Here is a 27,532-nt window from a genome sequence, read left to right on the forward strand (position 1 = left end):
TCATTTAAATGCGTTTCACGAGGATTTAAAGTTTGAATCCGAATAATACTTTTATTTATAGTTGATTGATCAAAGGCTTTAAGATCAAAGAGACAAATGAATGGGTTGATTCGACTTCCGAATCCCGTATAATGCCGGACTTTAATTTCATTTTTAAGTTCACAAATAAAATTTTCAGAATATAAATAAGTAAATTGTCGTTTTAATGAATCTAATTCATTGTATAGTTACACAGCGTGTACACACATTGTTGTATAAGGGTTGTCCTTATTATAAAACAGAGTCTTCTGCCGCGTCTGTATGTTTGTTAGCGATAAATTCAACAACTGCTGCACGGATTTTCAGGCGGTTATCATCAATACATAGTGTGATTCCTGAGGAAGGTTTAGGTGTAAAATTTAATTTGTTTTTAACCGTGCGAAGCCGGGACGGGCCGCTAGTTAAATCTGAAACAATGTATATTATTAAATACTACAATAAGGCTTTCTCCGGGTTTAGTTTCAACGCACAAATATCTTATTATTGTCATATCGGTTTCTAAACAACGTGTCGGGATGAAACCTATAGCAGATTTTAAGTTAGACTCTCCGCTATACAACAGATGAAATGACATCCCGTAGTTTTTGTGTGATGTGCGAACATGCAGACAGACAAAAAAAAATCTTCTATTAGCCCCATAAAGACACTTCATAATTATTTTTATGAGTGTCTTTAATGTGTAGACATATATAGCCTACTTACAGTTTTATTGCATATTATGCCATCATAGAAAAAAGGATGTTTTTCTGTAACACAAATTTCCAAAGCGAAATCGAATCTCAAGCGATATTTCACAAATTTCCATCACGTTCTCGATCCATTAACGTGCGAATTCTTTATGAATATTAAAAACCTATAATAAATCTATTTAAAAATGATAAAAAATCATATTATTAGGATTCTGATATCAAAATAAATATAAATGACCTTTAAAGAAGTAGGTATAAATAAAAAGTGGATTTATTCAATCGTTTTTGACCGAATCTTTTGAAAACAGTCCCGCGAGGATTTCACAAAAAAAAAAAACAATGGACAACAATTAGTGAATTATGGTTACTTTTTAAAATAAAATTATCAATTTTAACCTTACCTTTTTTTAGTTATGTCTTATTTTATGTATTAATTATTAATTATCTCTGTACCATCAGAGCGTTCTCCCTTTTCAAAATTTGAAAAAACTATTAATACGACTTCTTCATGACTGAGGGTCGTGGTCATTACATGGGATGAAACACACGTAACAACATTCTTGGCATTATTAATGGAGTGGTTTGCCATTGCCTTCTCCATTTCACGCACAAGTTAATAATCAGCAAGTGTGCAGGTTTCCTCACAATGATTTATGAAATGGTGATTTATGAAAACTACTATACATGAGTCAGATTGGTATGCAAACTCATGTGGCACGAGTAGGATTATTCGAACCTGGGACCTTTCGATCTTCAGGCGGGCGTCTTAGCCGTTACACCACCATCGCTTAAACGCTTATGAGCAACAAATAGTGAACTATGGTTACTTTAGAAATATAATTATCAATTTCAACAATATTTGTAATTTATTATTATAAGGAATATCTGGATCATCCGAGCGTTCTCCCTTTTTAAAATTTGAAAATACTATTAATACGACTAAAGTGTAATAAAACAAATGAGTTTATACAAGTTGTGGGAATCTAAATAAATAATGAACAAACAAGTAAGAAGGCGTTAACAAACTTGTCGCAGCTCCAGCTTAACAGTCTAAAATACTCCAACTTTAATCCTAGAGGAAATGGACTAAGGTCTAAACTATTCGCGAAAACTTTTTTACTTTTCCCGCACGTAAAAGCGGTAAATTTTAAAGTTCCTTGTATCGGTCTAACGGTAAAATACCCCACTTTGGAAAAACTCCGGATCTATGCGTTTTAAAAACCGGGGTTGATAACTTGAAATGGCGCCCGAGTGGTGTGTAAATATGTGAATATGTCGTCCGTCGGCAAAGCGCCCTCTGCGAACAACTGTATTTTTATGTGGGCAATGAAAACAAAGATCAATCGCTAAATTATTGACAGTTTAAAGTATTTATTTTTTAAAATTTATCTTGTAATTGTGTAAAGTACTAACAAATGAAATGTATGTCTAATAGTAGTCGCTCTGAAAGTTTGTTACGCCGGCAGTCTGTCCATTCCTGCGCCCCCAAAGAAGTGCGGCCCGGAGCTTGAGCCCCAGGTTTCCGTAACTAGATCCGGCGCTGCTTCGAAATGTCTTTTATTCCACTCTGAGAGCCCATTTATACTCTTTTAGCTAGCGTTTTTATGGCTTCAAGGCTTTGCTTTTTAACCTCTGAGTGATAACGATAGTTGATAGTTTCTCTAGTCCGTTTTTCGTGAAAGTGATCTGAAATAGTTAATTTTGAGTAATTTGCTGTTTTACTGTTTTAGGAGACCATTGTCTGAGTTAGCAAAGATATACCTGTGTATATCTTTGAGCCTCATTTTCTTCTCGATTGAAATCCATATGATATTTAGGTCCTTTTAGAGCGGAGATCACTCAATAACATTCTGAAATCATCAATTTTGAGTAATTTATTATTATACTGATTAACTGATTACTGAGCCTTGAGTTATGGTATGGTAAATCTTTGAAGAGTCGGAACTAATCTCAATACAGTGTACTATATATTTTTGTTACCTAGATTGAAATCCACAATAGGATGACTTGTGGTGGAATAGGACCACAATAAGATAGGACCTCCAATAAGAGCGGAGATCACTCGCCTCAACTTTGCTGTAGTGGAGTCTACTTTTAAGTAATTTTAATCCAAATAGTATAAGAATTAACGTGAAGGCTATAAATTTAAAGTTTTTTTTTGTTGTTACAGGGTTAAAACGCGCATTGGGAAACAAAATGGTAAGTCCGTAAAACACACGTGAAATATGCGGTCGTTTTTAAATTTACCGTTAAACTGGTAAAACTCTGTTAGTTCACCTCAAATGGCAGTTATTCGGATAAACTAACCCAATTCAATGTTTAATAAAAAAAATAAAATTGTAATACTTTATGTAGGTATATAAAAAATGTTGTTTTGCGATGTTATCTTCATTAGTCTAAAATGCATGTGTATTTTTGCAAATGAATGATATTATTCTAAGTATTTTGTTGACCGTACATATATTTAGCAAATTTAAAAAATACACAAAGTTATCAATTTTATGCTTATGCAAAGATTACTGTCGTCATCCAAATCCTGTTTGCAGAAATTTAAGAATGATAAATTTGTTTCTTTTCAATTTTGTCGTCCTTTAAATTTATATGGAAAAAATTCTCTTGAATTCTGTTGAGTTTGCTTTCGGAATTATGAAAACTATATCAATCTCAATTTTAAAACAATTTCAATGTCGACGTGTTAAAAGTTCTCGTAGGAAAAGTGTGGAAATATGTAAAATCACTTCTGAAGCAGGTTTAAAATCAGAAAATTCTTATAATTACTTTGAAAAAAAAAAAAGATAGAAAGAAATTATGTTCACTCTAAATATTTATATTTAAAAGAAATACTAGATTTTAAAATATAACATTGTTTACTATTACAATTATTCAAATCTTGCAAGCTAATTGACACCTACTGTTTGTCGCAAAATATTTTTTTTTTAATTATCTAAACCAATAATATGTCTAAAAAATAGTTTATTTAACTTATTCGTTGGTCTTTGTCACAATAGACTTTGACACAATATATTCTTACATATAAAAAAAAATCCCCCTGTAGCATAATAATATGTCTGTCTGTATGAACGCGATAAATTTAAAAACTACCGTCAGGTACTGACTGATTAGGTAGAGTGATTTCTGAAGAGTGTTTAAATTTATCATTTACTAGATGTTGCCCGGGGCTTCGCTCCCATGAGAATTTTGAGAAAAATATAGCCTATAGCAATCTTGGATAATGTACCTTTCTAATGATGAAATAATTTTCGAAATCTGTTCGGTAGTTTCGGAGATAACCCGCCTCAAACATACAAACTCCCAAAGTCAAAAACAAACTCTTACCTCTTTAATATTATTATAAAGAGGTAAGCGTTTGTGAGTTTGTTTACTATTATTTTAGATTTAGTAGTTTCGAAACTGAGAAGGTCGGACAGACAGATTGGCGCGCAAGAGATTTTATAAGGGTTCCGTTTTTTCCTTTTAAGATTACGCAACCTTAAGAACACCCTTATTTAATTAGCCTTACCTACCATTCTACACATACATTCAATTTACGTGGTTGTGTAATGGTTAAGATGTGAACTGAAAGGTCCCAGGTTCAAATCCTACTAGTGCCATGTGAGTTTGTATGCCAATCGCCTGATTGCCACGAGTATGTATAGTATAGTATATAGATAGATATATAGCAATTTTCATCGACCACCATTTGCTACCGGTGAAGGAAACCTAGCACTCCAGTCGACAATTTATCATCTAGTGTGTGAAATGGAGCAGAAGGCAATGGCAAACCACTCCTTTTATATTGCCAAGAAATTCGTTGTGTGAATAGTGGAATGAAGCATCCACTTAATCACCACGACCCTGAGCCCTGAGTAATACGACATTATATATTCGCATAAATAAATTTAACTCCACATTCAAACTCTTTACCTTTGTATATAAGAATGAATTATAAATTCGTTTGCATTAATTACTTATTTTTGTATCGCTTTTAACCAAAAGGTTATTTATATTTGGTTCAAAGGAATTTTTAAAAGGTTTGGGATTACGGTGTAAAAGGAAGTAATTTATTTATATTGCATTTTTGAGCATCCATATTATATGAAGTTGGATTTCGTTGGTGTGGAATTAATACTCAATGTATGTAATAAATAAATAAATATTAAGTAATAAATACTTTTAAACCATACCATATTAAACCATACGTTTAAGTCGAACGTAACGTGTTTAAGTTTAAGTTAAAAGTAACGTGAAGTATTGATTCCATTGTTACTAGTTTTATTCCAACTAGCAGTTGTGTCATTGGCGCACTTTTAATTTATTGAAGACGCGTTGTAGACGACAGCGTCAGTTGGTTCAAATTATATTTCACGTGATATAATTGTGTGAGTTAAACGATGCAGCACTTTTTTAGTAACCTTTATTTTTTTATTTTATTTCATGGCTCCAACGTTCGCCAAAACGATGATTTTGCCAACGTCAAGGTTGAGATTGACACGGAATATAATATGTTATAATGATATATGAAACACGGTTCCTCCTGGCGGCAATCGGCGTAAAATAAATCGCAATTTGTGATTGGTTATCATCATTTCTTATACGATTAAAATGTTAATTTTGGGTAATAAATAGCCGTGTAAAATTGTCAAAATATAGTCTGATTTTCTACTACAGTTCGAGTTTCATTTCTACAGTATACTCTCCAACAAAAGGTTACATTTACCACCCACCTTTGAAAAGCTATGTCCTTCTCCGTAATCTTTATTATATATATGCGAAATTTCAAGAAAATGGGTTGAGCTGATAACGCGTGAAGAGTAACAAACCAACTTTCGCATTTAATATTAGTTGGGATTTAGTCTTATAGACCACAGCATATTTTCCATTTCTCTCATGTGCGTATTAGAAATACATGAGAAGAATCGAGACAGAGGATTGTGTGAAAATCTTCTGTTTCATATACGTCCAACATTCTAACACAAGAGCACGTCACCGTGTGTTAACTTGAAACTTTGCTTATAGTGTCTACCTAAAGCTGTATTTGTATCGAGTAATCGTATCCATATCAGGCGTATCGTATCGAGTAGGTATGCGTATCCTAAGTGTGGACGCCCATTTTGACCATATCGTATGTTTTATCGAGTGAGCCACAGTTCGGCAAAAAACCACGTCCACACTTATTATACTGTGTCTTGATCGCGTATCGTCTCGCCGATCACGAGTGTGCGCTCACGCTGCACACACGTGAATGCAAACTTGTCTTAAGATACCATGTCTTATATAAATATATATAAAGATGTTTTAAAAATTCAAACTGCTTACCATGATCTCTTAACGCGATCCACATTGCGACCTAAACTGAACTGCACCGCAAATTCATACCATCGATTTAATTTTTTGTATGAATGCGATTCATTTTAGGTTCCTAAATTAAACTGAGTTGCATTGGAATCGTTCTGTAAAAGTTGATGGTAAGCCTACTGTACAGTTTCAAGAAGGACCGAACATGGCGCCATCATAACTGGGTTGAGAATATTGTATCCTTATCGTTATGTCAATAAAATTAATGTAATAGACCGCCTCATTAGTTTCCCCTCCGTCCAATTAGAAACCAATGTCGGTATAAAAAGTAAACAGCGTGTAATAAAATAATTAAAATAGGTTTTATTTACCTTTATATGGTACTCTACCGTTGGACAATTTGTTTATGCGTGGTTCTCATCTCGGATCCGTCAATTTTCTTGAGGAAGAATCATTTTCAAAATCAATCATTCATAAAATTTACATTACCTCAGCTTAGATTAATTATATTGAAATCAGATAATAAAACAAATTGAAATCTTAGAGTTTTAAAAATTGTAATGACAGCGCGGCCGCGGTGATCCTAACGCTCTGAGAAACACTAGTATTAGCAGGAAGCAACTACTTCTTCTTGACCTTATCCCACTCATGTGGGGGCGGCACAGTATGTAAGTTCCTTCCATTTCGATCTGTCAAATGGATGGAGTGTACCATTGATACTCCTTTCCTGTTCATACTATCCTTGACACACTCCATCCATTTCTTCTTAGGTCTTCTTCTATTACTGGAAGCAACTACATTCGTATATAAATTCACGTGAATTTAAAAATGCAGTGCCATGTGGCCCTGCAGGATTTGAATAATTGGAATTTCGATTATAGGCGGGCTTATTTCTGTACTAACAGTGCTTCGTGCTCTGGCCCATATTCTTGGGTTTGGAAAGTATCCAAATCGACAGTTTTTGCAGCGAGAAATATTTTATTGCGACAAGGGTGCTTGTTTCGCAAGGGCCCTCAGAAAATATTTGATTTGAGATCTTTTCTTATTTTGTCGAAGTAAGAATGCTGGTGCATTTATTTATGGCTTTTATTAAGGGTTTACTACAATATCATTTGGTTGAAGTATATCATAATTATTTATTTACTGATCTATACTTAATTATAGAATGAACTTTCCTTTGTTGTGCTCCCAAATTAGGTTTGACTTGAAGCTTTCAAGCAAATAATCTATGGCTTTCATAAAAAGTTTGAAATGCATCGGTGATTTGTATAGGATTACTGGTGTTCATAAGCTGCGTTGTAAGGATACACATAAATGTGCAGTAAGAAACATATTTTATTGCTATCATGGGTTTTGTACACCGCCTCCACCAATAAACTTATCTGATATTTTCATTAATGAGTGTAATTAAATTTGTATTTTGAATAACAATTGACAGCCCTATTTACAAAATGAGTACATATGTAAGCCTTCGAATATGTAATTTATTTAAATAAAGAAAACAAAAATCACACCAATTTGAAATAGCAACGACTTTTCACTTTTAAAATTTTCTTTTTTTATAAAATAAATGTGGCCAGTGCAATATTATAACCTAGACATAAAGGACGTTGACTCGGACGGAGTTCGCAATTCAAAACTGAGAACTGTCTCGCTTTTCATTACAAACTAATATTCCAATTTAGAATTATAACTGACAACCCTATTTATTGTGTAGTGGACAGTCTGTCCGTGGGGATCCGTGTCGTGATAAAAGATCCAATTTGAGGCAACGACAAAGTTGTAATAGGTTTGAAGCTCGGCAATTTGTGAACGATACTAACATTTTGTATACGTAGATTTTATATATAGAATTTATTAGTGGAACTTTGGCAATCGACTACAAGTTGAAAACTTATCATTTTCCTGAGCACGATGGCAACGTGTTTTAATAAAATAAAACCTTGACGTATGATTCAAATCATATTCGAAATTCTTTATTAAATTTAGGATGATATGCATTACTTAAATTACTTAAACTAAGTCTACCACCGACTTCTAAGGGGCAGGTGAAGAAAAAGCGGCGCAACAAACTTCACCGCAGCCTTTTCTCCAAATACGTCAATTTACAAACGTAGGTTTTTTTTCAATTTTGACGTTAACTTTAACGTGCGCAGAAAAACGAAAACCACGTCATTTAGTCTTAGACGTCAGCGGCGCGCGAGTTAAAATCAATATCAAGTTTGACGATGAAACTCAACCTTGTACCGTAACTATAAATGTTACAAAATGATCTGTATTTACCCCTGTATTTTACATGTCAGTCTAGTTTAATCAAGAAAACAGTTTCATCACTCATTGTTCATGTCCTATTTGACCTTTATACAACTATTTGTAACATTTGTCTGTCATTTTGTGAACTCCAAACGAAGATTAATGATTTCTAATGAAAAATGAAATTATAGCATGCCTTTTGCATTAGCGCGTAGACGTGATACGCGCCATTTTTTATTTATTAACATTAAGTTTCATGACCGCCCATTTTGTGTTATCCGTCATTTAATAAAAAACGTTTTCCACGCAAATGTCCGGCGCGTTGAATATTCTCTTGATGCATCCATCCTTGAGAATGCTATTGTTGCCTATGTACGGCCGAATACTCAAAAGCTTCTTAAATGATTATGATCTGTTCTTAACGAATTATCATCGCGCAGAAGCGGTGGTGGTGTAATGGTTAAGACGCCCGCCTGTGGATCGAAAGGTCTCAAGTTCGTATCCTACTCATGCCATATGAGTTTGTATACCAATCTGACTCATTTATAGTAGTTTTTATAGACCACCACTTGCTTCCTGTGAAGGAAAACATCGTGAGGAAACCTGCACATTGATGGACAGTTTAGTTCTCTAGTGTGTATGCGACTGCCACTGCCACTCGATGGCGGTAAATAGTCGTAAAAAGTCATGTCAGATGCCTTTACTGGCCTGGAATAAAATCTGACACCAGTGTTAGCAATAACACACTCGATATGATGATGATCGTCGCTCAACTCGTACTCAAACGTAATTATAGCTGTCCAATTAGTTAAAAATTTGATCGTAACAAAGCACTTCTCACTTGAGAAAAATACCAAATTTTTCTCATAGGCATTTCTCAGCATAATTTACGTTTGACAGCTGCCAAATCGTTAATTATGTACCTAACTAGAATTTCTGCTTAACTGCAAGTTCACGAGTGCATTTCTTTATTTTTTGGGAGAAATTGTTTTTAGTTATTTCATAAAATGTCGATGTCGCATGTCGTCGCTTTCATAACTTTCGGATGATGACACCCGAAATTCAACGCTTTTGCTGAATACGACTATGTTGCTGGCGTATAGTTGGCCCCTCTTTTTCCTTCTGACATTTTTATAATGTTTAAATTATTATTGAAATTCAACAACAACCGAATTTCGTCAACAAACGAAATCTTTATTAAAATTTATGTAGGTAAATAATACGTGGCAGGTTTTTTGACACGTGACAATACCATGAAATTAACGTTCCGTTTCTATTGTCGAAAAATTCAAAATCAATTAAAAATATATTTCTTTTTTGTATGTAACATGAATATATACACTTATTCTAATTAATTGTAATAAAAATGAGTTTATAATAATATTTACATAATTACTTGCAACAGTTATATACAAGGAAATTGTATAATATTTTGCGTATAATTATTACAATAATTTGGAAAAAAAATTTAGAAAACACACTTTCCTTTATCTCTCTATATAGTTAAAAAATAGTTCTGTGTTGCCATAAACTCAAAGTTTAAGCGGTTCTTTGCTGAGCAGCCGTAATAATTACTTAAGTACCGTTGAGATCACGGGATTCTCAACAAAGATGAATTTTAGCTAAGCACAAATCTGAGAAGCTTTTGAGTTTTCGGCCGCACTTTATATATGATATCTACGCGAGGTCATAAAGTGGTCCTTCTAGTGCAAACCCTCTCATTTAGTAATAAAATAGCTGCTTCTTAGTAATACGGTGGTGGTCCAGTGGTAAAATTTTGAACCGAAAGGTCCCAGGTTCCCAACTACTCTACTCTACTCGTATCACATGAGTTTGTATACGTATAGTAAGTTTTTATCGACCACCTTTTGCTTCAGGTGAAGGAAAACATCGTGAGGAAACCTGAAGTCTGGTTGACAATTATCATCTTGCGTGTAAAAGTCGTTGTGTGTGTTTCATTTCACGTAATGACCACGATCATTCATGAGAAATACGACTATGAAGAAAAAGATACGTGTATCTATTTGAAAACAAAATTATTTTAGGTAGGTTTTTATTTCATTTTTAGCGAGGATGTGTATTGTCCAATACACAAAAAATATTAGGTCAATGAGAGTGTTTGTCGGTCTGGTAATAAATCCCCAGGTTTATGTGTTTCAGTGTTTATATCTGTCTATAAAAATATTCGCCGAATAACCACTTCTACGCGAGTTATGTTTAATAATAAAACAAGACACTTAAATGTCGCTGGATTATTGATAATAATATGTTATAAAATCAATATTTATTCCAACAATAAGAAAAAACATAAAAATTAGATTGAGAAATAACGAATCAAAATGTTTAAGTGTATCTGTCTCACTGATGTCTATGCATTTTTTGGTTTCTCCACAGTTATAATATGGTGGAGCCCATTATCCTCTTATTTAATTGACAACAAATAAGTTTTTTACGAAAATGACATTATCGATACAGGTTTTGTCGTCAGATAGATTTTTGTTGCATTCAGCCAATTCAAGTAAAAAACATACTCATGCAGTAGGTTAACTGCACTATTTGATCACGATTATCACCATAATGCGTGCTAATGAAAACTGTACCGACGTCGAAATTTTCAATTCTCCGGGGCAAGAAATAAGCAAAATTCTTGCAAGATTTTATAGACACATGGACTGGACAAGTGAATTAAATGTACCTATATAAAATATTGTAAAAATAGTGTTTTTCCTTCCATTTACGATAGTTCCAGGTTGCCCATTCAGGGAATGAAAGACCTGATACAATGTATATTTTATCTGTGCTCTCAGTATCATCATCAGCCTACCCTTATACCACTTTATGTGAGGATGGTACAGTATGACACTCTCCTCCACTTCTCCCTATCTGATGTAAACCAATCATATAGACATATTTGTTTGTCCTCACTATATTGAGATCTATTATATTCAGCAGTGTGTTACTGAGGGCTTCAGACGATGACAATGATGCTGATAATGACGATAATGATACCGATAATGACGATATGGATGCCGATGATGATGATATGTTTAAAAACTAATAAAATAATGGAGTTTCCATTGTTACAGGTGCTGAGACGTTTAGCCAGATGAACTCTATGGCTCCTACGTCTCGGGGCTGAGAAGATGACTCCAGCGGGCCTCTTGGTCTTCTGTTCTGTGCTGACGAGGACGCTATGCGTCATAGCGCCGCAAATACCAGGTAAAATTAATCAATCAGTTTTTACTTCACTAAGAAGGGTGAAAACGAAAATTGTATTTCTTTGGAATACTTTATTGTAGTAGTGTAATTTTAAACTTTATTAAAATTTTTAAGACATTGGCTTAATATGTGTGAATGTTAATTTAACGAAAACTTTATACCTTATCTGTACACACGTTTAACAAATAAAGATAACGCTGTAAAAAGCTAAAATGGATTCCTTAACAATTTTTTTTCTCATGCACAGACTTCAAAACCGGCGACAAAAAGGTAGTCAACGGACCATTCTGGCACGAAGTATTCACGGAAAGCTACGAAGACATAGACGAGGATGTGTCCACGACTACTACGGAACCACTGCCTTTCTTCGAAGACGACGCAGCTAGCAGCAACGTGACGGCTCAGCTTGGGAGTCGAGTGCATTTGCATTGCAGAGTACATGATTTGGGAGAGAAAACTGTGAGTAGTAAAAGTATGGACAATGGACATCTGTTTCTATCATATGAGCGCTTCCCTGATATTTTTCTTAGTCAAGAAGCCCTTGAACGTGTGGTTCCGCTCCAAAATATGACCATATCCTCTCGTGGACGTCGTACAAAACATAGAACAAATAGCCTTGGCACGTGGTAAATAAAAATGTTAAAGACTATAAAGTCTCTGGCAAATGTTAAAAAATTTAAGACTTTTTGAGGTTGTGCCATCGCAGCCCAGAATTCAATAGCAAACACGCGAAGATGAGAGTGAGAGAAGCATCGGAGCTCAGATTGTTTGTGAAGGATAAACATCAGATCATTGAAAATGGTCATTCTTTCTCATCTGAGCGTACTTCTTCAGAATAGATGCTATCTGCGTGTGGCATAACAAAATGTATATTGCACACACTAGAACTCTAGTGTGTCATAGGGTTAACACTTATGTATATTATATCAGAAATTCCATGCGTTTCGTATGAGATCTTGATATTTATGGTAAACATACAATTTATTTTTCATCAACTTTATACCGTTGACGCCAATTCCTTTTTCTTAAGGGCTTTCACCTAAAACAGAATTTATAAGGCTCGTCAGACATTCCATTTTATCACAGCCTATTTTGTGAAGGATTAAGTGATTCGGACTAGCCAATGGGGCTTAGTTTTACTGTATATTTTACTGCCTCCATAAAAGCTATGTTTATTTTGTAAGGATATAAAGTCTTATTAATTTTTAGACTGAATCCTTTTGACCCATTTTTTTTAAATTACCATTAAGGCAAAATCTATAGTTGGGACTCTTTAGACAAAATGATCTTTCTCAACCTATGATTTGAATTCAGTGCACTTGTTTTGCGCTTAATTAATAATACTCTTCTTATATTTTCATATACCCTTTCAATCAACGATACAGTGACAAAAACAAATACAAGCTCTTATGAACTTTTCCCATGCAAATGGCGTTTCGAACTCGCAAACAATCTTCACACAAAGGTCTCAAACATATCCATTATTTGTTTGATTGCTTCGCATATATAGCTGTTGAAAGAACCGATCTAAAGAATTTGTTCTCGACAATGGATCTCAGTGAGTTTTCTCCGCTGCAAAATGTAGAATGAGATTGAAAGAGAATTATTTATATATTTATTCAAAACTTTATTTAACAAAATTACAATAAGTTTTATAGAAATGGTGGACTTAACGCCATATGGCATTATCTACTAGTCAACCATAAGACCAAATTTTCATGGCATTGTGGAACGATAAAGTGCATCTAATAAATAAAAACCTTACTATCCTATTATAAACTAATAATACAACTAAATAAACTGAGAAGTACATAAAGTACAGAATCATAAATACATAAACTTACTGATAATAATGTAGTAAAAAAACTACCTATGTATATTACTTAAAAGCGTGAGATTGATTCGATCCTTAGTAATGGAGTGGTTTGCCATTGCCTTCTCCATTTCACACACAAGTTAATATAATCAACCAGTGTGCAGGTTTCCTCACGATGTTTTCCTTCACCGGAATATTGAATATTTTATACCAAAACCGAAATACCAAAGAACAATAAGGCAAAATAAATTATGCGAAAAAAGGGACCCCATTCGATTCTTCTAGCTTATTTTATGGCTTATCACACGTAAGAGTTTTCTCGGTTTCATTCTTAGCTATTTAGCTTTGGAGACCAGGATTCGCTTTCCTTCTTTTTCTTCTCCATTTCGCAAGGAGTCTGTATTCTTATTTGTCAGACAATATACATAGTCAGACAATATACATAGTCAGACAATATACATAGTCAGACATTATATAGTTATACCATTAATATTCTAGGGCGAAATCGAAACCCCTAATTAACACTATTTGGCGTTTGATGTTGCTTAAGATTTGGACCACTCCATATACCTATTTCTATCGATGACCTATGAGGTGACTAAGGGACATAGCCTTGGTAATGATAGGTAAATAGAGTCTCCAAGGAAGGTTATGACGACAGGCGGGCGGGCGATTAAAAAATCCCGGTCAAATAAAAAAAATATTTTGTTTTTTTACGCTGATTCCAGGATTGACACAGCGTCTTAGCTTCTATTGTATACGCGATTATGAGAGAGAGTATCATAGAGAGTACTCATAATGATATTAGCTTTTAGTATTACTGTGGAGAGAATTCGAAATTATTGAACGTTATTTTTGATTTTCAAACGAAAAAGAAGAAAGATATCAAACATTACAAAACTTTTCAATTTGCCTGCCTCTCCATTACGGATTTTTTAATGTCTCAACTTGCACAATAGTAGCTTGAAAGTACATTAAAATAATACCTTTTAAAGCCCTATAAAGACTAAGTGATACAGCTCGAAGCTGCATTGAATTAACATAAAGAACTGGTGATCCCTCGGTGTTCGAGTCTTATACAGTCTAAATATAGGTACACCTGATGTACTAAGTTTATTTAAAAACTAGCTGATGCCCGCGACTTCGTTCGCGAGGCCGAACAATTTTTGGTAAGGAGTCAAAATTTTTGAGAAATTTAACTGTACAGACAAAACGTAACAATACATAAGATGATCATATAACTGAAATATATATTTCCTATAGTTTAGCTGGACCATTGTGACTGTTCTTCAAGTGTTCCAACGAATTAGGGTAGGTTGATGTGTTGTCGACTGTACGATTTCGGCGCTATTCCCTCTCTCATCCTCGCTTTTTCCAGGTGACATTCGGAGCTGTGACGTCTTTCGAGACGGTCCAGGATTCACGTAAAAGTAGGAATCGTGCTACGAAATCATTATATAAATAAATATATAGGGACAAATCACACAGAATGAGTTGGCCCCAAAGTAAGTTGGGGCCAACTCATTCTGTGTGATTTGTACTAACCGAACGATACATATATAGATAAGACCCAGGTCAATCTGAAAAAGATCATTTTCCATGTTGACCTGACCGGGATTCGAACCGGAGACCTCCAGTGTAGCAGTCCGGCATGATGACCATGGAGGCCATTGTTGTCAGCAGTTAGGTACCTATATTTTACAAAAATAAAAAAATAAAAAGCTTCCATTTGTCCTAAACTTACTCGTTTAAAATACGGCTCTCACTCGACAGAATTAGTTTAACATAAAGTGGAAGCGATCGTACGATGTTTAAACTCGAGCTTTTATTAAGTTTCAACAAGCTTCCATGTGCAAGCTTTGGTCTCAAGTGGTATATTAGTGTTTTAAGTTTGTTGAAAACGAGCGTTTTTTAAGTAGCATCATATAAAATATATTTTGATTTCAACTGATATTTATATTACTAAATTATAGTATGTTATAATATAGTAGGTCAACCAATACCAGGAAATATGTAGGAATATAATCTGAACTGAAAGAAATGTAGGAACAAAATAAAATGCTTAAATAATTAAATAATACTTTAAAAAACATAAAATATTAACGCTGACATCTATTTACATTTTAGAAATCTGCAAATTTGTACGGAAACACAGTGAATTATATACTACAGTGAATAGGGATAATCACAACAGAAGAAACAATCGGTATTTAAATAAATTATTAATTCCACTTACTAATATGGCATTAATTGGATCTAGTCCTCATCATATGGCAATAAAAATATTTAACCACATTCCAAATGAAATAAAAAATATTAAAAAACCACACATATTTACTAACCATCTCAAGGTTTTTCTTTTGGATAAATGCTATTACAGTATCGCAGAGTTCTTTGAAGATCAAATCGATCAGTGATACCTTCGACTCCCCTTCATTTTATTAATTTTAATCATTTTATTAATTTTAATCATTTTTAATAATTTAATAATTTTAATCATTTAATGCATGACAATTAACAATGTTAAATATTTAAGTAAATGGCATCTAGCTGCCCCAATGTTTGCTGTGCCCTTGCAGGGCGTCACCTGTACTTACTTATTATCTATGTAACACCTAACATTTCCACTTGTGACATTGCAATAAATGAATCTGAATCTGAATCTGAATGAATCTGAAATGTTACCTTTCTTATGACGTAATTTGTTGAACGAATTTTCTAAAAAAAAAACTGGAACTTTTTTCCCGGTGATATACCATTTATAAAAAACATATTTACTAAGATTATAAGTACAAAGGGCGGACTTAAGCCGATTACACCCTGCACACTAACGCCAGCTCACTTTTTTATTATTCATTAGCGAAAATTGAAAAATATTTTAACAGATTATGCAATACCAGATAAAGTATTTAAGTAGAAGGTATTATAGGTTTCCAATGCATTATAAGTTGACTAAAACGAAAATGATGGTGTCGCGGCGTGTCAAACTTAAAACTAAACGCAGCTCGGGGAAGGTGCGCGACGCGCGGGACGCTTCCGCCCAGCGACGCGGCCGCAGCTTGCTCTCCCAAGAACAGAGCCCATCAAGCCGTTGGCGCGTGTACGCGTTGCGTCTTAGATATTTTATTTTATATTTCTAATAACTGAAGTAAATACAGTTATTTTGCCAACAATATTTGATATTTTTACTAGCTCTCACACAGATAGCCACTAAATTCCTTTTAGTCGATATGTGACCAATCTAATACGTTCTCCTAAAATTCTTTAGCATTTGTTAAAATATTTCTCCATTCTCGCTAGGAAATTAAGAAAAATGTAAGGTGGAGATAGTGTGTTGGGAGTAGCCTTGGCTTGCTTGACTGGTAGTAATGCTTAAGGCATTTACTACCAGTCAGTTTTGGGGTTTTCTAGGGATTCTTATACTTTTTTTCCATGTCATAAAGACAAAAAATACAGGGGCTTGTATAACAGTGGGCGAAAGTGACATGGGCAAATGTTGGGAATCAAAAAGCGTTTCGAACACGCCCAAATTTATGAAACACAAGTAAAAAATAATTACCATGTCAATAAAATTTGTGCTTCCGCAAAATATTCGTGCGGCTCCACAGTTTTCTTTGATGCACCAAAATTGTATTTTATCTAGAGTACGAACATATATTTTTTTGTACAATGGCTTTTTGTAACCCGTAAAAGCTTAAATAACTATTGTCGGGGACTTTTATCGAATTTCATGACAAAAATTGGAAAAGTAAAGAGTTTTAAGCTTTTATATTGTGATAACATAAATCTTTGTCCCAAAAAGTAGAATTATGTGTGAAAGAAAACACAAACAGGTAATACAGATTCGTGTATTTTTAGACTTACATAATTCGTTTAGTATTTCGTGTAGGTTGAAAGATTAAACTTCTTAAGAATTATAAAATTATATGTATTGGTTGTAATAACAAAGTGTTATTATTTTTTTATTTTTAGAAACAAAAGGTTGCGAATGAACGGTTTAAAACGAGATCTATTGATATCGAGATCTATCGAAATGCATCTGTTATTAGTGAAAAGTTAAATTTAACTTGCAATATTTGATTTAACATACATACTACGTATACAAGTCAAGTTAAATAAAAGCTTCTAAAAATACATTACATTTTTGTAGATTTGCTTGCGATTTTACAACTGCTTGTCTGCCTGATATAAACCCTCCTTGAGAATATTATTGTTGCCTATCAGCTTGCTGCCAATGCTACGTATGTGTTTCTTAGTTTTCTAGTAGGTATAAGTTCAACGATAGGATATGAGTTGGTCTTATTTTAGGTCAGAATAATATGAAACAATATTGAAATATGTCTGTGTATTTTCCTAAATGATTTCTGGCAACTTCTGCTAACTTCATTCGTCTAACTGTCAATTGAGCATTTAATTTGATGGCGGCTCTTAGAAAGGAACGGCGGTTTTGATAATAAAAAAGAGAATGGTGCTGTCTGCGGGAAGTTAAAAGTACATTTGACTTTATTAACTCTAAGAGGAAAGCTTTTTGAGTGATAGTTTTCTATTTTATTCTCAGTTTGTGAGCATTTCATTTGGAAATCTAAATTTATAGTCGGAGAATATGTTTTTCTTGTAATATCAATTTGTACGTAATGTTATGGAAATATTTTTTCTCTCTTTATTTTTTAAGCTGCGTTTTTATATTTTGTACTTAACATTTTTTTTTAATTTCCAACAAACTTTTTATGTAACAAGTATTTTCGTAATTCTTTTCATAGTTAGGAAATATTAATTCCTACTATAATAAAGGATATTATTGCTATAAACTGGATATTGCCCATAGACGATATTGTAACTACCTGTCACTAATTTCAACTCAATTGCGATGCCACAATTCGCTAAAAGAGGGCATCGTTTTTCTCAATTGTCTACGGACACAACGGTATTCCGAGAGATGACATCAAACGGCCAGTTGTAAAAACACACCATTAATTTTCAACAGATCAACTGAAGATTATATTCTTTCTCAGATATCCTGGGTTCGTCGTCGCAACGAAGAGTTACATCTACTCTCTTTCGGCCGCCATACTTACTCAGCTGATTCTCGCTACTCGCTAGCGTTCGAGCAGCCCAATGATTGGCGCTTGCTCATACAGTACGTGAGTGAGAGAGACGAGGGATTCTACGAGTGTCAGATATCGACGCATCCGCCGTTGGTGAGAAGAGTCTATCTTACTGTTGTTGGTAAGTTGTTACTTCTTTTTATTATCGCCTTATGCTGCGTTGCCAGCAATATCTCATACATAAAAAGGGCTAATTAATATGTTATAGAGGGAGGTGTAGGCTTTTCATTGTCAGGTCACGTCATCCATTATTGGTAGACATTATAACCGGATTCCAGTCTTTAATTTAATTTATAATGAATTACATTAGCATGCACATTAAATTATAGTAAAGTATTGAAAAGCGGTGAAGTCAAGTCGACGATCAACATAGAAGCGCGCCATAAGACAGTTTGACAGTGACAGCCGATCATAATTTCCTCTTTTTTCATTTCATCCAGCCAGCATTGGTTCTTCTAGCCAGAATTGTAATATTGCTTCCCCGATAAATATTTAAAAATAAATCGCTCAGATTAGAGGGATCTTTCATCCAACATTAGATGCCTCCCGACTTCGTTCATGTGGGACTACTGGGATATAAAGTACCCTATGTCACTAAAAAATAATGTAGTTTAATACTAATTTTGAATAGCGGTAGAGTAGGTCCGAAAATTATCAAATACACAAACACACATGCACATAAATTGTCTCTAGTGACGATTGTTGTAAATAAGTCAATTTATCCAATCCATTCAAGTCTCTTTTCCAATAAGGTTACTACTTGTTCATATTAGAAATGTAAATAAGCCGTCTAGGAAAAAGATATATTAGTTTCATAACCCCAGGGAAATTCACTTTGATGTTGCCAGTCAAACAAAAAAGGTACAGTTTTCATGTTACTAAAATAACCTAAAAATGTTGTCGGTATCTATATATGTCTTTTCATAAATGTTGTTCAAATATATGCGAACTACTTCGTCGTGCAAATTATTCGTCAATCATCTTCATCATAACATACTCGGCCTTATTATCGCGCTCTATTACGCGTCACGCCGAAATTCTGCCTAACCAAAATTTTCCCGTTGCATATATAGATAGGTATATCCAGTTTTTCACTCTAGCAACGCTGAAAAAAAGGGGGAAGAAATCTATTATCTATTTTCCTCGATCGGTTTTTGATAAAAAGCAAGAAAAGCAAACGAAAAACGTAAATTCAATAAATTATGGCAGCATTATACGTAACGGGGCGGTGTGAAGTGTGAACTTTTATCCGGAATTTTTATTACTTTTGGAGCATTTCCAAGGCTTAAAGGAAATATGTTTTCTTAAGTCTTCTGGTGTCATTAGGTACGTTCCAAATTTATTATTTCAACATAGGCTGTTTTTATTGGGTCAAATATTAATGGAATATGGGGATAGGTTCCAACGGATTTCAACACTGGTGTTAGCACTGGTGTCAGATTGTATTCAAGTCGCCTGAAACCACCTCTAAAGTCAGATCGCACAATGAAACAATGTAGGACTGACTTCCCAATACACAGCTAGTAATAATCAAAGGATATTTGACGAAACCTTTTCTTAACATTATTATATTACTCCCAAAGGAAATAGGAAATATTCTGATAAAAGGAACAATATTGTTGGATCATTCATAATTGCATTCGTTTTGTTTGAGGGCCCTTTGTGACCGGGTCATGGCATGTCTGGGATTATTTTTCGTGACTGATTATTGTATAGTATAAGTAATAAATATTGTTTATTTACAAACTAGCTTTTGCCCGCGGCATCGCCCGCGTTCACTTTATGCGTCCGCTCATAACTTATTATTATCATCGCGATTGAAGTCAAAATAATTATTTTTTTAATTTTTGTCTGTCAGTCTGTATGTTTGTAGCGTATCACGCAAAAACTACTACGTGGAAATTGATGCGGTTTTTGCAGTTATGTACGGAATGGGTAATTTAAAATCTGGTATAGGTTTCATCGCGTTACGTTGCATAGAACCCGAGATATTGACAAATATAAGTTACTAGCCACCCACCCCGGCTTGGCACGGGTGCAATATTATGCATGTATACTTATACATATAAACTTTCCTCTTGAACACACTATTTTTTAAAAAAACCCGCATCAAAATCTTTTGCATAGTTTTAAAGATCTAAGCATACATTTGGACAGAAAGCTTAAAATGACCTTTGTTTTATACTATGTAATAATAATGATGAGCGAAGTAAGTAATGAGCCATGACCCACCACGCGGGCCCAATGCAGATTGGCGGGTTTTGTCAACTGCAAATACCGCTGGGACTAACAACTTAACGTGACTTGCGAAGTTCGAGATAATACATTTTCGGTCACCCATCCAATGACCGATCATTGCGAAAGTTGCTTAACTGTCATTACCGCAGGCCAAGCGCCAATCCACCTCCACTGGTGAGGTATGATAATTTTATCGCCGCCTCAGTTATATAACTGACCGCCTGAGTTATTTACAGTCATGGATAATTTTATCTCATAAATATATATTTATTACATGACTATTTATTTACATGACTATTGAAACAAAGAAATCTTCACTATATGCCTGTTACATTTTTATGTTAATTTAAATAATATTCAAACAGACGTTCTATAATATGGTGGGTTTAATATTTTAATGAAGGTTAACGGGTCAAATGTTTAGATTTAGCCTCGGGTCTTTTTGAGGCTGTGTGCTGAAAGGTTAAGAGCGAATTGCGTTTTGGACCCATTCGTATACAAGTTGTAAATTAAGTCTATATTTGGACCCTGAACCCATAGAATACTAAAAGACCCATTAGCTTAGTATAACATTAGATTTGAGTTTTGTTTTTGTTTATCAAAAATATTTTACGTTTTTGTGCATTTACATAAACAAGTTTATTTGTTAGACAAGTTGAAAACCCCCGACTTCCAATATTCATTTCGCTACAACTTTTGAATGGTTGAACCGATTTGACCAAACATATCTAAGAACCGCCGCATAATAATTACCTATCAAATAAAAAATACTGCATTCAAATTGGTTCATCCGTTGTCACCCGTTGATGAGCTATGGTCTCACGTACAGTCAACCGCACATCAACCTACCCAAATTCATTGCAAACTCGTCACTATTATCGCGCCATAAACGTTCATGCAGGGTAACTTAATGTGCTGTTGACTGTGCACAGACAGACACACTTAGCGGTCAAACTAATAACACCCCTCTTTTTGCGTCGGGGGTTAACAATGGTATATGTAGGTACATCCCGCAACTTTGAGACGTCCCAAGTCGGCTTAACTGATTATTAATTAATATTTATACATATTTAAAACAAATTTAACTTCAAGCAGATTTGTGTTCTGATTTTAAAATTACATTCTAGAACAATGTGGCAACTGCTAGAGAAATTATACTAATATAAGTTTAAAGTTGGAATGGAATGTTTTTAATTAAGGTTTTATTCAAGCCTTATAATACTTTAAACTAGCTCACTTTAATTAATACTAGGACTTTTGTTTATAATTTACGGTAATGTCCGTAGAAAATTACTGCGCCTTTCATTACGATTCTAGTAATAAAAATAGTATTTTTTAATTCACGCATCAAGTTACATTACATATATTTACATATAATACTAAACTAACATTCATTTAACAAAATATAACTTAATACTATATAGTATTGTTTGTCGAAAATTTCATGTGTAAAGTCAAATTTTATAGTGCATTATATGACGACATGACGTAATTTGACGTGAAATTATTGACGAAATTAACGTCACAAAACCATTTACGTGCCACTACGTGATACTACTATATTTTCTCAAATAATTTTAATATTACAATTTTAGTATACAATGTTATGAGGGAAAAGGTGTGTTAAGCGTGTGTTAGGGTTGTCCTCGTGTCGTAGTAAGAATTAAGCTTTACTCAAGTCAGCGTGCCATCATTTTAGGGCTGCAACAACCATTAATATTCCCAACAATACATAAAAATAGAGACTTAAGTTGTCAATATAAAATACCAACTTGGGTACAAAGTCCAATCTGTTGTAAATCGAGTGAGAGCCGTTAACATTTTTCCTGATTTCTGTGACGTCACGCCCCCCAAATCGGCCTTCCGTAATCCCCCTCTTGCGTTCTATTACACGTCCGCTCTATTAAATCTATGGTTCGCTCGGACGACTGTTGGCTTTCGGATCAATTAGGGCTGGGTGGAATGTTCGGTTTATTCGAATTTTAAATTAGATTATGAGTTATGATTTATTTTATAACTGAAGAATTAAAAAAATAATAATACAATATTCGAATCGAATACAATATCATAATGGTTCTATTTTTAAATTATGTATATGCAACGGCTTCGGCTATGCCTTATTGACATAACATGACGCATTCGCTCAGACGAGCGAAGTAAAACTTTTAGAGCAACGGATAAAATTAATAATGATTCTTAACAATAAGTTTTTATTTATATAACTATGCCTTTTAACCTGGATTTATAAATAATCCAAATTAATAAAAAGATCAAAAGATATTTTACTATATAATTTATTTACTTATTTTAAAAACTTTATTGCCTCAAATTACAAAAATATCTACAAACGATGGATTTAAAGCCGTTTATTTTTTATTTCTTTATGAATATTGAAATAGGCATTACATCTGTGTAAATTCGCAACCCTATATTCAAAACTAAGATTAACCCTACACGCGTCGGCTAAATGGGCCCAGTCTCATCTCAGTAAATTCTTTTTATGCTAGCAAACCGCGTAGGAATAAATAGCAACAATATTGTAGCCTGAGTTACTGCTGCACAGTTTACGTACACACGACAGCAAGACGACCTATCCAAATTCAATGCAATTTCGGCGTTATTACGACGAAATATAGTACATGTAAGGAAATTGGACAAGGCTGTATGTCTAACAAGCCTATTTCTACTAAGTGAAGGAATAAAATCTTGCTTAACTATCAATTATTATTTTATCTGAAGATTTTGTTTTGCAATGGCTACATGTAATGATTCCATGTATATTCTATTCTACGTCGTATCATATTAGATTCGAATTTTCGAATGCGAAAGATTCGAATAATAAGGAAAAATCTATGACATGGAACAGAGCAGTAGGTAGTTATACCAAAATTGAGTTGCATGCAAATTTTTTCTAACATGTGGAACTGTTTATTTTATACGTCTTATAAAATAAACTGTACATACCATGTTAAGCAAATATATATATATAATATTCTATACGCCATTGAAAAGAACCTCGCTCTTAAATTTGTTAATAACATGTAATAATGATATGATGAAATTATTATTTTTTACGTTTAGTCAATCTTGAATTTTTTTGTTTTACTTTATTTAAGTACTTTTATAGCAAAAAAAAATTAAAAAGCGGATTTAAGCCTATGGCTTTTTCCAACAGTCAATCGACGAAGCTATTAGGCAAAGTAGCGGGAAATGGTAAGTATTTTCAGAGTTGTTTACTAAAATAACTTTAACTTTTGCAACTTAAAATAAAATACAGAGTATACACGAGCCTTCCATAGACAAAAATGATCTCTAGTAGACAATATACAATATGGTACCCGAATGATACACGTGGATACAAATTCACGGCTTGGTATAAATATTTCATTCGTTCATTATTCATTCATTCAACACTCCCGAGTCATTAGGCAAATTCGGATAATATTGTATTTAAATAACATATTTGGCTATTTTCAGATTGTTATTATTATTATAATCGTATATTTATGCGTGATTTGTATTGGGTAAATTACAAACAGAATAAAATTAGTGAGAATATGTTTTTTTTTTAATTATTTTAGTCTTTTCTTATGACTAGAGTACTTTTTTTTTCATTTTGTTACTACTCAAGAAACGATTATATTTAAATTTTGTACCAAAGCTTATAAAATAACAAAAGGAAAAATATGTATAGCAATAATAATAATCGCTAAATATATTTTTGCCGAATCATTGTAAGTAAATAGTATTTTTAAGATTTTTTATTCTTTTTTAATTTTTTTAAGTGCCATAATCCAATTTCACCGAAAATTTCGCATAATTAACAAGGTTTATTCGCGGCCATATTTCGAAGGTAAATATTTGAATTTCAGAATTAACGGTCGGGACCGCCCTTTTATTATGGGAATGAAAATGTGATTTGAGAATGTTCGAGAAAATTTGGTTTCCGATTTACTCCTCATATTTACCCGTTGAGGATTTCGATTGGGATGAATTCGCTTTATGGTGCTTGATAAGCTGGATGGGAAAGAAAAATCCTTGTGATAATGTTTGATTTTAAATTGACTGGCCAATCAAATCGGGCAAATTTATCTAGCAGATTAGTTTGTCTTACAATATGATAGAATAGGTTCGAATCCTATACTAGTGCCATATGAGTTTTATACCAATCTGACTCACGTGTCGTACTTAACATAGGCCACCACTTGCTTCCGGTGACGGAAATCATCGTGAGAAAACCTGCACATTGGATGACAGTTTAAGTTCACTAGTGTGTAAGCGATTACTTGCTACTAGACGCGGTAGGTAGTCGTTAAAGTCATGACAGCTGCCTTTAATCTATATGAATATTCAAATAGATTAAATCTCACACCAGTAGCAATTAACACACTCGAAAAGAAAGTAATTTTATCGGAAAGTTTTGAAAGTAGTGAATGTTCTAAATGATAAAATATGCCAAAACACACCGGTGACCATGTAGAAATGTACTCGAACAGTAACGATGGACACAAAATAAATAAAAAAAAAACAATACATTTCACGCGCGTTTGGCCAAAGCATTTGTTTAAAGTCTGACGATCCGCGTAAGTGGCCATTTTGCGAACCTGGGAAGGTTTTTTATAAGCCTAATAAATAATCATCCCGCGTGATTGTGGCAAACATTACCCTCTTTTGATAGGGACCAATAAACATAACATAACTTGTTATTTATTGATATTGGTTTTGTTTTGCGATTTTGTATGATAATTATGAGAGGATATGATCATAAAATGTAATTTTATGTCAGATTGTGTGAAGCCATTATTGTGAGAGAAGTTTCGTTGAAAAAGTTTTCATTTAAATTTACACTATTATCTGTTTCACAAAATCTCATTTATTCAGATATTTATTGACAATCGGACAATATAACTGTTACACTAATACTACTACTTTAATTTAATGGTTATGATCAGTAGGTCAACACCATGTGAAGTCATCTAAATCATTGCAAAATAGTCTCTATTACAGTGTGGTAATACAAAACATTTTAATAATATGTGTATGCATGAGGTAGGTTGAATTATATATTTTTTTCTTTTTGTTGATCAATGGTAGAATACCATATATGTTTTTAGCTATTACTAATACGTTGGTTCATTGTTTATAGGTACTACAGATGAGGTAATAAAGAACTAGTGAAAGAGGCTGCAGCTGGACCAATTAGTTTCCCAAATTTTTAAATCTCAAGTCATAAACTTAAAACACCTCTGTATTCCACAAACCTCCCCGATTTCAGGGGAATTTCCCAAAACAATTTCAATTGCACGTAAATTCCCTGGACTGGAACCGAAAACTTCCGCCCTTTATCTACCAGCCTTTAATTAAATAATGTATGGTAGCCAATTATTGCCTATGAAATAAAAAACTCGACACCATTTTGATTGCCACTTGATCACATTCATTTCGGGATTCGTTAGCTGATAATTTCATGTTTTAATTGTAATTCAATCAAAGTCATCCAAACATTCAAATTCATCTGATCGATTTCCCGGTTCCTTCCACAGCCGTTGAGTGTCGGCGAAGCCCAGAGTCCACTTTCCTATTTTTTCGTCTCCACTTCGCACGGTCATCGGCATCCCTAGTTGTCAGACCATTGGCGCGCATATCATCCTTGACGATATCTATATTCTAGATTTTTTTAAATATGACATTGAAACCATATTTTAGAACAGATACAACAACGCACAATAAGGAAGTGAATTCTGTGCCCATCTAAACTAGATCAAGATTCTTTAAATAATAAATACCACGACAGGAACGTTGCATGGGAACTGCTGAGAAATTCTAACTGAAATAGAATTCAATATGAGGTGAGAGTAGTTGTAGGCGGGAGGAATCGCTTTAGGTCATCACAACAATAGGTACTGGCGTTGCTGAACTATCAAAAGTTTGACTATTGATAGTTTCGATCGAAAAAAGCCCTTCTTCGATGGCTTCTATAGCTATTATTGGAGCAAAATTATTGAAAAAGTAAAATACTATCAATAGAATCGAACCGTGATGACGAGTAGACTCGATAGTCTCGATAGTCTATTTTATATAGTATCGATGTACTATCTATAATATTGCTCTGAAATATTACATTACAACTATCGATAGTATTGATTTGCAATATCAGATACATTGTCGATACTGTCAATATTAGTTTTGCAGAATCAACTATCGATTGCACACTAGTTGACAGTTTAAGTTCACTAGTGTGTATGCGACTACTAGCCACTAGACACTCACAAAAGTAGTCGTGTAGTGCAGTGGTAGTCGTCAAAGCCACGTCAGATGTCAGATGTGTGGTTCCACCCTATAATAGGACTATTCCATATACTCCCGCTTTGTCATTCGAGGTGCCAAGGACACATACTTAGCGGCAGTAAGGCAAAAATAATATTCCCAACGATGGTCAGACATGCAGCTGTAGTAAAAGCCAAATCTAAAAATTGTAAGGTTCATCTTTAACGCCAACCTAAACGCGGCGTCACAACCACGAAAATGCTTTTAACGCTAAAATGAGAGAGAGAGAGAGGGAGAGAGAGAGGGAGAGAGAGAGAGAGAGAAAAATAATTATATTAAACATTGGAATCAAGGGAATCTTGCAAATAGACATGCAGACGACTGTAGATATATTGTTAAATACAGTTCACGAACTTAGAGAACTGTCTGAAACTAGGCTATAGTTGGAATGTTTATTGTATAGAGCTACCAAAGTGCTAAGCTTTACTGAAATCCATCCAGATTCTGCGTGAAGAAGAAAATCTTGACTACATCCCGTGAAAAACTACGGATTTTATACTATACGTACTGACGTCGGTCTGTGTAAAAGCTTCTATCTATACTACTCCCAA

General features: G+C 33.9%; 1 protein-coding gene across 2 annotated transcripts in view; it reads left to right on the forward strand.

Moving 5' to 3' along the window:
• Positions 1-27,532, forward strand: part of LOC128680764 (lachesin-like) — a 135,917-nt gene that overhangs the window by 97,076 nt on the left and 11,309 nt on the right. For both annotated transcript variants that reach the window (XM_053764147.1, XM_053764148.1), the window contains 4 exons: positions 2,899-2,927; positions 11,363-11,495; positions 11,743-11,954; positions 18,324-18,537. In XM_053764147.1, the coding sequence (XP_053620122.1) occupies positions 11,420-11,495; positions 11,743-11,954; positions 18,324-18,537 (502 nt within the window). In that variant the 5' untranslated portion in view covers positions 2,899-2,927; positions 11,363-11,419. The remainder of the gene's footprint in view (positions 1-2,898; positions 2,928-11,362; positions 11,496-11,742; positions 11,955-18,323; positions 18,538-27,532) is intronic.

This window comes from Plodia interpunctella, chromosome 25 (assembly GCF_027563975.2).
Source record: "Plodia interpunctella isolate USDA-ARS_2022_Savannah chromosome 25, ilPloInte3.2, whole genome shotgun sequence".
In the NCBI taxonomy this organism is placed as follows: Eukaryota; Metazoa; Arthropoda; class Insecta; order Lepidoptera; family Pyralidae; genus Plodia; species Plodia interpunctella.